This window comes from Anarrhichthys ocellatus, unplaced genomic scaffold (assembly GCF_004355925.1).
Source record: "Anarrhichthys ocellatus isolate YVR2014 unplaced genomic scaffold, GSC_Weel_1.0 scaffold55, whole genome shotgun sequence".
In the NCBI taxonomy this organism is placed as follows: Eukaryota; Metazoa; Chordata; class Actinopteri; order Perciformes; family Anarhichadidae; genus Anarrhichthys; species Anarrhichthys ocellatus.
In genome coordinates this window covers 837,909-852,497 of record NW_022280085.1, presented here as the reverse complement: position 1 = coordinate 852,497, position 14,589 = coordinate 837,909, and the positions used below count along the sequence as shown (strand labels likewise).

General features: G+C 45.3%; 1 protein-coding gene across 5 annotated transcripts in view; it reads right to left on the bottom strand.

The window, feature by feature from the left end:
- Positions 1-2,851: 2,851 nt before the first annotated feature.
- LOC116396316 (RNA binding protein fox-1 homolog 2-like) overlaps positions 2,852-14,589 on the bottom strand; it is a 29,363-nt gene continuing 17,625 nt past the window's right edge. For 3 of the 5 annotated variants that reach the window (XM_031870853.1, XM_031870855.1, XM_031870857.1), the window contains 5 exons: positions 9,260-9,466; positions 8,432-8,593; positions 7,933-7,986; positions 7,548-7,640; positions 3,843-6,334 (listed from right to left, as the gene is read on the bottom strand). In XM_031870853.1, coding sequence (XP_031726713.1) covers positions 6,242-6,334; positions 7,548-7,640; positions 7,933-7,986; positions 8,432-8,593; positions 9,260-9,466 — 609 coding nt within the window. In that variant the 3' untranslated portion in view covers positions 3,843-6,241. Of the gene's footprint in view, positions 2,879-3,842; positions 7,641-7,932; positions 7,987-8,431; positions 8,594-9,259; positions 9,467-14,589 lie in introns of those variants that run through there. The other 2 variants (XM_031870856.1, XM_031870854.1) reach the window with 2 other exon arrangements.

Genomic DNA, 14,589 nt, shown 5'->3' with positions numbered 1-14,589 from the left:
CTCTCTCTCTCTCTCTCTCTCTCTCTCTCTCTCTCTCTCTCTCTCTCAGATCACTTCATTCTCTTGCCAGTCACCTCATTTTCCCCCTCATCGCAAATGGCAAGGTCGCCGGCAAACCATTCAATTAGCCTAAGCTGCAGGACGCGACTGTCCACGGGTGTCTGAGTGGAAACATTTATGAAATGTAAAGTTAATGAACAACTCGTCACGGTGACCTTTTCACGAGAAGTTTTATGTTGACTAGTTAATGCTCATGAAGAGTTAGGCCTATGTTAATTGTGTGTGTGTGTGTGTGTGTGTGAGTGTGTACACAGCGTGTTTGTGTCATGTGCAATCATCGGAACTGAGTGACAGGAACACATGCAAATCAACAGAATATGGAGGCAAATCTCAAAGTGTTAATAAACATTCAGTCTTTCTCGTCCCACTTTTGCCCCCCCAGTCCGGCCTGAGCGATAACACCAGGACAAAATGAAGTCACATTTCCATATGAAACCAAACTTGTGGGGTTTACATACCTAAAAAGAAATATAAATAAAAAGTAAATACAAGGGAGAGAAAGAGAGGGGTGCAAAAAACATTTGTTTGACAAAATTAATAAGTCATATAACAGAGATTACACGCAGCCAAATATGGGCGCAACACATGACCAAGAGTGAGTAACAAACCAAAAAAAAAAAAAAAAAAAAAAAAAAAAAGAATTCAGCCAATCAGCAAGCGTCGGATGCAGCATAGAGACCAATCAAAACAGTCGCAGCACTCCCACATCGAACACGTACGAGACAAAGATGGGACAGATACGTTAAAGAGGAAGGGATGCAGGTGAGAAGGAAAGAGGCGGAGCCAGTCCATGTACACACAAGAATAAATAAACAGGAGAACAAAACGATGGAGTGAAGAGAAAGAGGAGGAGAAAAAAAAATACGTTTACATGAGCAACACAGAAAGATAACCAATAACAATTATCCGTTTAAAAACAAAACATAAATCCCAAGGTGCATCATTCAAATAAAGCAATTAGATTTGGTGACCATTCTCCTGAAAATCTCATTATATGTGGTGGGGTTGAGAAACAGAGCACCAAAGGATGGAGGGAACAGAGAGAGAGAGAGAGAGAGAGAGAGGGGGGGAGATAGAGAGAGAGAGAGAGGGGGAGAGAGAGAGAGCAGTCCTCATTCCCAAAAAAGGAGAGAAAATCAAATAAACATGAGACACTATGCCAGGCATTAGAACTGTGTGTCACAAACTAGGACCAGAACACTACGACTACGACTACTAGTACACAGACAATCCACTACGAGAAAACCAAACCAAAGAGAGAAAAACAACATGGCAGCATAAGAGAGACCCAAAACACAGTACGGTAAACCCCATATCGGTTTTGAAATGCATATGATTCGATAACAACACGGATTTGATAAGGGACCACATCTGAAGCAGCATGGTTTCTAAACTGACTTTTTACATGCATTTTTTTTTTTTAAAGAAAAATAAATAAAAGTTCCAGTTTCATTGTTTATGGTAAAAGACGTTTTAAAGTCTAGGTTGTACATTTGGAAAGTTGTGTCGACGGTCGGGACGAGAGCGCCGCTCTCTCAAAGTCTCAAACGTGTGATGTCATCTCCAATGAGACGTTAAATGTTTGTAGTCGCTGTCTAAGCAGCGTTTTTGAGTTATTACAGATACCCCTCAACACCTTACCTTTTAAATCATTGATGTGATATGAATGAAAGTGTAACTAGATAATGCGACTTGATGGAAGACGTCTCACTCTGTTGGAGTTCTTGGGAGGACAAAGACACTCCGTCCACTCGTTGTTGTACAGTTGTGTTACAGAGTGAAGCTTCTCTCGCCTAATAATGATTTGGCCGAGCGCAGTCACCGTCCTGCAGAGAGCACGCAAACCGCCCGTCATGTTAAAAAAAACGGAATTTACAAGCAGGAGTGACAGCTGATGTTTGTCATTAGTATTATTATGAATTAGTAGTTGACTTCTTTAATCAAATATCATCCTCTGGGGAATATTCCAGTGTTTTATCCTTTGTACTGCGGCTGCAGAAGAAGCAGCTTTGGTAGCTCGTCATGAGGACCGGTTTTAGCACTCCAGATTTTGGGATTTGGGAGAGAGTTATTTGCTAATATTTTGGACTTTCTTAAGACAGGACTAACGTATGAATATTGTAAACGGACGTAAATTCCCTCCAACTGCAATACGACGCCAATAAACTCCAAATGCACATTTAAACCAATTGGCTGATATTTGACAAACGCACACTAAGCTAAAAGCAGGCAGGTCAATAAAATAAATAAAACTTTATTACAGCGTTATTTGCTCCGTGTCCAGTCAGAGCAACTGAAGGCAGCAAACCAGGAGCAAAGCTTCGTATCATTTCTGTTGATTTTCTTTTTTAATCGTTGATCAAGAAGATGAATTGTACATACATTGAGTCCAAATGGAGAATTAATCAGATGGATAGCCGTGTCATTGCATGGAGGAGGGTGATTACATTCGGTCATTCCCGGTGAGGTGTTAATGACATGGTGGGGGACGGGCAGGTGGAGGAAACATTACTGCTAGAATACCCACTCTGTTGAAGGATGCTGTGTCTGTCTGTCTGTCTGTCTGTCTGTCTGTCTGTCTGTCTGTCTGTGATACAGTGTTGTGCGCTGGAACGTTACGTAACAGCAGTAGCTTTGTAGGGCGGGGCCTGTCACATTAACATCAGCTGATAGACCAACATTGTACTGTACATACGACTGTATCGAATGCCCATATCAGGGGGGGTGGGGGTGGGGGGGGGGGGGATTTCAGTTCAGTGATAGATGTTTGAACACAACTTACCGTTGCCGTAGAAACAGCGAGTGGTTACCGTGGAGACTGACAACAACACACAGAAGTCGTCAGGGAAACAGAAAAAATATAATAAATAAAGGAACAAATAATCCCAGGAACAAAAGAAACCTAAATGCCTCCCCCCCTCATCCTCCTTCTTGACCCATGTGAAATAAAAAGCTGACAGCAGCAGTGTCACAGCTCAGAACAGAGGATGAGAGGAAGAAGAGAGAGGAAGAAAAAGGGAGAGAGGACGCTTGCTCAGAGCATCATTACAGCGATCAAACGTTGCCTTACCCACTAAGAACTAGCCTTGTGCAGCGAGGGGCTGAGATGCAGCGAATTGGAACACTTCCCGAGATACAAATGAACTCAAATGAACCCTCAACTCAAATACTTGTCCGCTTGTCAAAAGGACAAGCGGACAAGTATTTTAGCCGTGACTCATTCCTGTGTGGGACGGTTAGGCCACAAGAGAAGAGCGCACGCCTTTGGAAAGTTGGCCGTGGGTAGAGCGGCTGTAATTTCTAGTTGTCACCACAAAAAACAACACACTGAGGGTTGTTTGATAGTCAAACAATCAAAAAAATAAAGAGAGAAAATTGGAAAACAAAACAGATGAAGGCAGACGGAGATGACGGCAAAACAAAGAAGGTTAAAAGTGAGGGAAAATGGCTACAGATTGCTTTCAAATTAAACACAAAGGGGGACAGAAAGACAAACTTGACTGGCAACAAGAGAATGAAGTGATCTCACACACACACAGAGAGAGAGAGAGAGAGAGAGAGAGAGAGAGTTGGAAAGGGCAAAGTGCAAAACTCTCTTTCCCCTTTTCTTTCAACCTTTGTTTTTCTTCTACATTTTCACTCACGTACAAAGCAAACACACATGGATACTCACACATTTCATTCGTTACATCGTTTCAAACCATGCAGTAACAGAAAGCTCTGATAACAAAACGGCACCGGTCACATCCAAAGCCGGGGGGGGGGGGGGGGGGGGGGGGACACGAGGAGCTGGTAAGCTCTCACCTCGGCCCATCCAATGACTCACAATCTCACCAATTCCAAACTATGGAAATAGCGCTACTGAAAATTATGGTTTATGTGAGCTGAAGGCCAGCTGTGTCTCGTTGAGGAGAGTGTGTGTGTGTGTGGTGAGATTGTGTCAGGCATGCAAAACCACAGGCACAGCTTCTTCTCATGGCACTCATCCATGCACTGATGATTACACTCTTTACTCAGTAGAAGCCCCCCCCCTCCGTTTGCATGCAGAGCTGCGGCACGTATGTGACTGACACACACACCTCAGCTTTTCTGCTCTGTTGTGTTCAAATGTCTGACTAAAACTCTGCGCTGCGGAGGAGCAGTCACTTCCTGTAACACTCAAGCCACACAGATCAAGCACAGACACGCAACCTCAGAGCAGGAGTTAGTGAACGGGAGTCTGTAGGGTTCATTCCCAGATAAAATGAAACTATTCCGGTTGGAATTAGTTTGAATTCTAATAGCCAGTCGGGATGTCACAACGACTTTCTCATACGATTCTCAAAATCTTACCGGACTATTTTGTACTGGTACCGTAGATACCGGGGATCAGGGCTCAAGATTATCCGCGTCCCGGCGAAAATAGAAAATGTCCCTTTTAATGCAACATCGCGAACAACAAATAAGTGCTGAAATCGGCAGGAGCAGAGCTAGTTAACGTTAGCTTTTAGCAGCCGGTGGGCTGCCCAGTCCGCTTTGCTAAATAACGGCGCTAACGGCTAACGCATGGCGGTCTCATTGAAAGACAGTAAGATATGTTGAAGATATTATTCATTAAAAATCTGAACTGGGCAAAGATTAATTATAATGCTATCATGATGTGCTCAAATGTAATCTTGTAAAATGTTGTTTTTGGCGGGAAACTTAAGGTAAATCATCATTAATAATAAACTACAAAACAGAACGCTAATAAAGGAATGTGTGTTTACGTCCTTAGGATTTATTGTTTTTGTTTTACCATGGTGTCGAATTGGGTAACGAGAAGCACGAATTCCCCTGGTTTTGGTGTGGACTACTACGTTTATGCAACGTGAACTTAAAGATTTCCTGATCGAGGGTTTTTTGCGGCCGCGCAAAATGAGACCACACAGTGACCCTAATGCACTTCCTGCACAGACAGTCATTGCAGCGCAAGAATGAAATCTGTGACTACGCATGTGACTGAATGGTTTGGAGAGACTCTGTGATTAGGTCCTACAGTCGATGACAGCCACAATGTTACTACCCGAGGCAGACACGTTATGTTGGAGACAGCCCTGAGTGGGTGGAGATGCATGGAGGTGCGTATGTTTGTGAGTGCATACTGAGATACACACTGTGCAACCTATATATAGGCCTACAGGACTCTATATATATATAGAATGAATTGTGATGAGATGGGATCACAGAGAAGCAGGAAGAGACAAAGTGAATCGTAGTTGGGCCACTTACATGGATACATTGGAAGCACACAGGGAACTGACTTCTTCAAAGCGCAGAGTTTTATTCCAGACGAAGAGAAGTACAGTACAACTTTAAGCACAACAATTCTCTTTCTGGTTCCTACAGGCTACAACACATGCACGCTAATGGGGCAGCTAAGCTATGAGAAGAGCTACTAGCCAACTCCCATTGGCATGCACAAAGAATACCAAACGCCTGCACTCCAGTTAAGTTCAGCAAACATTTTTTTAAATCATTCAATCAAAACATACTCAAAAAAAACTAAGAACTCAAATAATCAGCCTTTTTTTGTTTTTTCCCCTCAGTGAGTGGAGTAAGACTAGGAGGCACCCAGGTGCAATGGATTTCATGCCAACCGAACAAGTGAACAGTCCCCATCACCAAAACGAGTTCAACGAACGGCCGCAGAGAATAAACATGCGAGTAAAAAAAGACACACATCCAGCTGTCTGCGGTTCTGCCTCAGCTCCACATCTCCACATTAAAATACCAACCATGCAGCCTACGTCAACCCAACTCATGCCGGTGGATAGCAGTGAACCGCACACTCACACACAGTAATAGTGAAGTATTCATGTGTAACCGCTGTATACAGGAGGCCGATATTTCAGAGTTCATGAATTATTGTGCAGATTACCGTCGTTATTTTTCTGCCATATTCATCTCTAAAAAAAAACAACTAATAATTCAACAAACTCTGAAATGATACGACCAGTCGAAGCCAGATGGCGTTGCCTCTGAAAAGAAAAAGTCTGGCCCTCTCTCCTCGGGTTGAAAAGAATGTGCAAACACGTATCCACGACTCGTCCTGCGCCAGCCTTTTGTCTCCTCGAGCCCATGCACCACAGACAGACACACAGAGAGAGATACTCTACGGACTCCTGTAGCCGGCCCGCCATGCAGCCTGATGCACGACTCGCTACAGCCCGACACCACTACCGGAGCACGACAGAGTACATGCAGAGTGATGACCCAAAACAGAGAACGACTGCTCGTTGATTAATACGGCTGACTGGCATCATGCAAAACGTGTGTGTGGAGGGGGGGAGGAGGGGGAGGGAGAGAGAAACAGAGAATCAGGTTACGGCGATGCCAGTGACAACGCAGGCTGTTGATTGAACACAAGGGGAGAGACTGATGCAGGGTGAACCGGCTCCATCAGTATCCGCTCAGCTTGCTGATTGGCTGAAGGTGGAGGTGGCGGAGGGAGTGTGTTGTACCGGTGGGTGCAGGTGGCGGTCTTTCATTCTCCACCACACTGCGGCAGAACTGAGAGTACTATAAAGGGGGTCCCAGCCAGCCGCATCCACCATGCAGGAACTGACTCGCGCACACACACCCACACACACACACCACAGGAAGTCACCACAGTAAGCCCATGCAGAAATCCCGGCTTACAGCAACATGGGTCAAAGATCCAATATGGACGACTGGCTGATTGACACCCCAAATTAAAAGAAAAAAGAAAAACGGCTTCCAAAAACTCACATGCTTCAGTAAAAAAAACAAAAAACCCAAAACATGTATAATTAAATCAACATAAATAACCTGAAAAGAAATAAACTTAACATACATCATAACTCAAGTGCACAGATCTTTGTAGGAACCCCAGAGAGTGAACATGCATCAGTGTGGCTGTGATTTTTTTCCCAGCATGCTGCTGTTGCACCAAGAGGCCAGACGCTTGTCACAACCACTTAGCCACAGCACCGGCAGACGGGAACACAGAAGGATTTCTACACTAGGGAAGAAAATAAGAGCATCTGACAACAATCTGCCATGCATCATCCTTTTCACTGCGTTCCTCTCGTGCCCTCCGGTGCCAACTACACAAACATCATTCCAATGTTGCGGAAAAAGTTGTAACATCCGCGTGGCTACGAGTTGCGACTCAGTCGAGGGAGAGGGAGAAAAAAAAAAGGTGAAGAGGCAACAGCTTAATGTGAAAAAAGAATATGCTGCAGAGGAAAAGTACCCAGCATGCCTTATGTAGTGTTCTTGCACCCCCCACCCCCCACCATTCCCACCACACAAACAAGTCTTTTGAAATTTCAAAATGAACATAATGCAGAGAGGACCAGGGAGTGGGATACCAGTGGGCTGCATCAGAGCATATCACTACAGGGAGGATGGGAGCTAGCAGTCAGTGATCAAGCAGAATTATGAGTACAGAGAGAAGACAGAAGAGAAGACGGGAGAGAGAGAGAGAGAGAGAGGAAAATTACCTCAATCTTACGACCTTCCACCAATGTGCCGTGGAGCTTTTCCCGGGCTTTCTCTGCATCTGCGCTGGTCTCGAATGTCACAAAGCCGAAACCCTGTGGTACACGGCAGAGGTTAAAGAGGTTGGCGGTGAGTGAGAGAGTGAAGGGCACATCATCAGGGATCGTGGAGCATCTGTGCATCCTTAGACCTCGGGGTGCACCCTGACATTGTTTAAGACATAATTGGAGTTTCGTAACAAAGATCCCCCACGTGGCGCGCTGATACCACGTCACAAAGTGTCGCATTCACAGAGAAAAAACAAAACAAAAAAAAAACCATGCAATGTGGGAATTACTGTCAGTAAAGCAAGAATTGTGGCGAATCAGGCGTCGTCTGCGCACTTACCTTTGAGCCCCTCTCGTTGAAAATGATCTCTACATCCAGAATCTTCCCATATTGCTGCAAAGAAATTTAAGGCAAGAAATTAGCAAGCATATAAAAGCAAAGAAAGCAGTCACTGGATCCTTACATATCAGTCTTTTATAATACTGCTAAATCAGAAGCTTCTCACATGGTGTTACAACAGCATACCACTAGGTGTCACTATTACACAAAAGACGACTTCCCATTAGCTTTCAATGCCTTTCCTTCTATCCTCTTGCCTTGAACTCTGCTCTGCTCTTATTCCTCTCACTTCGTCCCTCATTTTAAAACACACATGGCAGCTAATTGCCCCTTCAAGCACAAAGAGAACACCCATGAGTTTCTTTCCTTTGTGGTAGTTTTGACTATTTTGTCCCCTCGTGGGCTGGCCCCGCCATGGTGGACCCGGGGTGTCTAGACTGATTTATTGAACCCCGTTAAAAAAAAAAAAATGAGGCCCACGACATTCCCAGCTTCTTACCCCAAACATCTGCCTGAGGTCAGGGTCCCGGAAGCGGAAGGGGATGTTTGAGACGTGGAGGCGTTTGGGGGTCCCTTTGTCATCCAAATCTTCCACAGAGCCTCCGCCTCCCGTGCCACCTGGTACACCCGCCTCACCCTGGGGCACCTCGTCTGTCTTTCCCTGAGGAGGGGGGGGGAGAGAGAATAAGGGTGAGGAAGGAGCAATAGGTGGAGTTAAAGGCGATAAAATGGCTTCTGATAATTATTTTAAAGCTCTGCTGCATGAAATAAACATTATGACCTCAACTGCATCTTAAAGGATACATAGTTACTGGCCAGCAATGTGTTGCTTTCAGCTAAATGCTAATGTCAAACTTGCTAATATGCTCACAGTGGCAATGCTAACATGCTTATCTTTAGGAGGTATCATTTTATACCATGTTCCCCGTCTTAGTTTAGCTCGTTAACATGCCAACAATGACTAATTAGCCCTAAACACAAAGTCAGGCTGGGGCTGATGGGAAGGTTTTGTAGGTTTGGTCATGAACAGTTTTGGACAACATTTTGTCTTTACATGATTTTTTTAATTAATGGTAATCCATCCAGTCTGGATGGTAGTGGTAGAGCTACATGTTCATCCTTAGAGATAAAGGCAGAAACCAGGGTTAATGTCTGCAATTGTATTTAATAAAAGTGTTTAAAAATGAATATAATAAATCGTACAGTTACTTTTCATATTCAAGAAATCCAGTATGAGGAAAACAGACACAACAAACTAAAATGCAAAACGCCTCAACATCCCACACGTGTGACAGATAACGATAAACTTGTTAAAGGCCGTGCTTACGATGATGCTGTTGGTGGTGATGGTGGTGGTGGAGGAGGCGGCTCCGTTAGCACCGGCCCCCACGTCAGCCGCGCCCCCAGCACCAAACATGGCCCCAGGGCCAAATTCTGTCCCTGGCAGCCCGTTTTGAGGAGGGGGTGGAGGGGGGAACGCTGAAAAGGGCGGGGCCACCAATCCCTCCTGTCCTCCTGTCGAATCCTGAGAGCCCTGTGGGAGCGGGGGGGGGAGGGAGGAGAGAAGAGAAGGAGACAACTTAACATATGTACACTGTAAGCAGTGCTTTGTCGCGTCCTGATGAAGGCAGAATGAGGGGGTTCAAATCCTGCCTATTAATATTCACACTCTCCCTCCCTCCCCCACCACTCAGTCCCTCCCCCCACTCCCTCCCTGCTACCCTCTCCCCATCCCTCTACCTCCATATCTCTGACAGGCATGAGTTTTCAGTCAGCCGACCATGAAATATTTACAGCAAACACATCTATTATTAAGAGGGAGAAAACTGGATACACGGGTTGAGATACAGAGATGCTTATGGGATGGATGGACACGCGGGGAAATAAGCAACTACAGCACCACGCTAACCGTGACGTGTTTGCAGCCACTGCTGCATTGTGTGAACACTTGCTCCTGGATTTTTTTTTTTTTTATTTCTTTTAGAGGCCATCTATAATTCAGATGAACTGTGTATCAGCGGAGACTTCAGCCTCTCTGCACCGTTACATCAGCAGCAGGATCATCCACAGAGTCTTTATGGCTGCTGCTGCTGCTCTCCACACACACACACACACACACACACACACACACACACACACACACACACACACACACACACACACACACACACACACACACACACACACACACACACACACACCTTGTATATGTGCGTGTGTGGTGAGTCTGCAATGCTGCTTTGCTTCAATCGTTTCACACACTCAAGGGCGTCTTGGAGTAAGTTCAACAAAACACAGTGGACGGACAGCGAGTTACACAATGAGCTGTAAAATAAATAAAGCTTTTCAAAAAAGAGAGTGGGTTTGGCGTCAAGGCTGCACCAGGCCAGGCAGCATAACACTCGGCATTCAAACACCATTAACCGCTGGTCCATTCCCTGCCGTGGGCTGGATCGGGGCCGGGCGACGCCTAAAGCCGCTGGGTCTCCAGACAGCCATTTTAATTAGACGGAGTAACCATAAGATGCCGCAAAGCCAACGAGCTCCCTCCCCGCGCTCTAGTCCTATAGCCTGACTGCTCACTGTTCTTCTGCAGCGTGTCTACCGCATTATTGGCCGTAAACAGACAGCTGAGGCATAAAAAAAAAAAAAAGGGCCCATCTGCAACACAGACAGCTTCTGTGGGCCAGCCCAACAGATAGAGAGGGCTGCACAATTCCCCCCACCACAAAAAAAAGGATGGAAAAAATCTGGGAAAGTGAGGCTGAATGCGTGTTAGGGGGAGGAGCGCCCGAAAGCCGATTGTGTTCCCATCTGCTACGGTATCTAGTGATAAAAAAAAGAAAATTCATTGCTTAGGCCTAGGCCTAGGAATGATCAAAGCCTCAAGTGTACTTGTTAGGGCATGTGAGCTCATAAACATGCAGCAGCCTGTGTTCAGCCACTAAAGGGTGTGTCCTATGGGCATATCCAGGCCCCTGGCTTAGTCACACACACTGAAAATGCTCAGCAGTGGGAGAGAAGAGGGAGCACAAGAATTAGAAAAAAGTAGGGTGACAACAGAACAAGAAGGTTAAAGCTTCTGATTTGAAATAATCGTGTATGAACAGGAGTGCTCGTCTATGCGTTCAGCCTCACAGCATGAGAGAGAGAGAGTCAAGGAGAGCCGGTCCCCTTGGGGCCAATCTGTGATTTCGGGCCGTGTAAATATAATTGACTTGACTTGTCAGTGACCGGGTCTCCCTGAAATGACATATTTCATTAACGGAGATGCCAGATCTTAAAACACGGTTCATCATTTCTTTATTCTATCTCAATGGTTCCCTGAAACAACTGGACCAGATGTCACAACACGATGCTCCCACTAGAGATGCACCGATCGATCCAAACCGGCAATCAGTCTCATATTTCAGATCTGTTTGCCGGTCACATTTACACACACGTGTTCCACCGCATGATATTTAAAACACAGCGACGTAGAAGAGACATAAGGGAGGGAATTATGACCCGTTTAAATAAAAAAATAATGTAATAATGTCCTAATTTTGTGAATGGTTTGTATTTTACGTTGATAGATGACTAAAACAAAGTCAATGGAGAACATTTAGAATGTTTGACAGTTTACACCGACAGTCAGTGATAGTTCTTAGACAGATAATCTGAGCATCTGGAGCTCCCACATGATCGGTCATGTGAAGAAGCATTTTAAGCGGTTATAATTTTGAGTCTCCAGCTGCGAAAGGTTGAAAGAACACCGGCACTGTGCTCGTGACCGTGAGATATTTTCATCAGCAGGGTTAGTTCGAGCTAACAAAGCAGAAACAATCACGAACTGGATTAATGGATGAACTCATAAACAGGCAGACGAATGGAAGCTGTCAGCGGATTAAGAGCTGAGAACAGCACCTCCTTAAAGTCCACACAGGCATTCCTGACCCGCTGACTGAGGAGCAGCACTGCCCTACATGGCAGCATCATATAGTCAAAAAGGAGAGAGGTGGGGGGGAATAATGGAAAAAGAAACATGGGCTGGGGCTTAACAGGGAGGGGGAAGGGGATTATGGGAAATAATGACACGCTCTATTAAGAGTTATATCTGGTCCGAAACTTTCCAGAGAGAATTTTGGAGACGACAAGAGATGCGATCGGTAAACAGAGAAGGTCGAGTATCGACTGAAACGTGTCCGATATTACTAAATAACGAGGACCATCTGGAGAAGGAGCTACCCATCCTTACAGTTCCACTCTCCCCTCATGTGTACGCACACGCAGCACTTGTGTTACCTGAGACACCATATGTTTTTCCATACACGTAGAGGATGAGGAGGAGGATGATGGGGGGGTTCACTGCAAACCTTTTCAAGCTTGCGTTTATGTCTGTCTGCTGACTTTAACCCTCTAACCACCCGAGTGAAACGCACAGCAGCCGCCGCAAAGACGCTGGATGAACGGACGAGTGGCGATGAAACTCATCAATCATGCAACAGTCTGTGTGTTGGAGCTCTGCAGCGCCTGTAAAGACGCCTCGCTGGAGACAGAAATACTCTTTTTACGGCTTCCTCTCCCTCTGCAACCCGTCTCTTTTCTTCTCCTGTGGTCGGAGAACTAAGTATGCCTGCGTCTCTCTCCCTCCCCCTCCTCCCCCTTCATGCTCGCCTGCCACGCTTGATGAAAGCCAGAGGGAGAATTTATTTTTTTCCCTTTTAAAACCATCGATACCCGCCCCTGAAGTCACTTAAAGCTTCTACTGCACCGAGACGTCGATCAAAGCGTAAGCCGCAGCCCATCTCCTTATACGGTGGCCTCTGTTGCAGAAGCTCCCGTCTCTCCTTCCTGACTGTGGGCCAATCGGATTACAGAAAAGCTGTTCCTGGGAACACACCAATACTCCAGAAGGCTCAGCACCAGAGGACACATGGGTGGTTATTTGGCATGACCGAGGACCTGACGGAAAACTTTATGTTTAATGTAACAACGGGAATGTTAAATGCTCCAACTTTAAACTACAGGCAAACGCGACGCTGTCTGTCAGTGTCAGCAGCTCTGTGGCTGCGCCGGGATCTGTGACAAACAGCTCGCTTGTTTTTGACAGTTGAGTTCATCAGCATCATTATCACACTGACGGCCCTTTCTCTCACACTCTGACTCACCTTGGGCAAAGCAAGAGGATCTAAAAATAAAGAAGTTCCTAAGCACAACTCTGGCACACCAGTACAGACCAAAACATATGCTGCAGAGATCGAATAACTGGAAATAAACAGATAACAGGTTGTGTTTTCAGTGGCAGCAGGACTTGCTTGTGTACGGACAAAAGAACAGCGCCGCTCGAGAGGCGGTCATCATTTTCTGCCTTTACCAGACGGCTGCTTTTGTGTCCCAGGACTGCCATCATTGTGCAAAAAGATTATTAAATCTTTGTTAAAGGTTATTGAAGCTGCAATGATCAGTCGATGAAACGACTGAGATAAAAGCCGACTATTTTCAAACCAAAATAATCCAGTTTTTCTTTGCCATGAATGATAGTAAACTGAATATCTTTGTTTGTCTGACAGAACAAGATATTTGAAGAAGTTCACTTGGGCCGTTAGAAATTACAACCGGCATTTATATATTACTATTATATTACAGGGGGCAAAACCATTCATTGACTGAAAACACAATCAGCAGATTAATCAATGAAAATAATTGTAAATTGTAGTTGTTATAGATGATGACAACCGAAGCAGACTAAATAAATAAATAAATAATTAAAAAAGGTTAATTTCAATAAAATCTAAAGCAAGCTTAAAAGTGCATCTAAATAAATACAATTTACAAAATAAACAGCAATAACCAACCAAAATATAATTATAATGGACTAAAACAGAATACGGCTTGACTCGTACTGCAGGTAAATAACGCTGAGTGGATGCAGACGACCCTCAGCTAAAACAAGTGTCTACAATGTTTCCACTAAATGATGAAGGAAGACCTCAGCGGACGCTGCAAGACGGGGGAAACGTGTACACCGCCAGCACGACTTCTGCATAAGAAGTTCAAATTTAAAAAAACAAAAACAACGGCGCTGACTTGAGGTGCTGCAGTGCGAGATAGGGTGCAGCGTGTGCAGAGGTACGACGCTGCTTGTCATGCAGGAGTAGAATCCTTTAGAGATACTGCATACATCGAGGGCTCCGCTGCACCGCTCGCAATGTGCCCGACCCTGTGTGTGTATGTGTGTGAGGTAACATGCGGCGCGTTTTCACAACCTCGACCCCGCTGCTCACAGCCTTGGGCAGTGTGCAGTTAGAGCGGCATTAGCGTTGGACAATACCATCATGGCTGTATGGGGCTGGCGGACAGTTAACCCCGAAGTGGAGTAGTGTCACACAGTACATTAAGCCACCAATACTGAGGACTCTTCATCTGTAACAGGGGAAACTGTGTTCCCGTGAGACGTGGAAGTCAGTATTATCTGTCACTTTCTAATGGGACAGCTGCGCCACACACACACACACACACACACACACACACACACGCAGTTGGTTAAACTGAGAGTAGCTGGGTGCCGACACGAAATTTACAGCAAAACACACAGGTAGCTGTCAGTTTGTTATGAGAGCAGCTGTACACACACACACACACACACACACACACACACACACACACACACACACA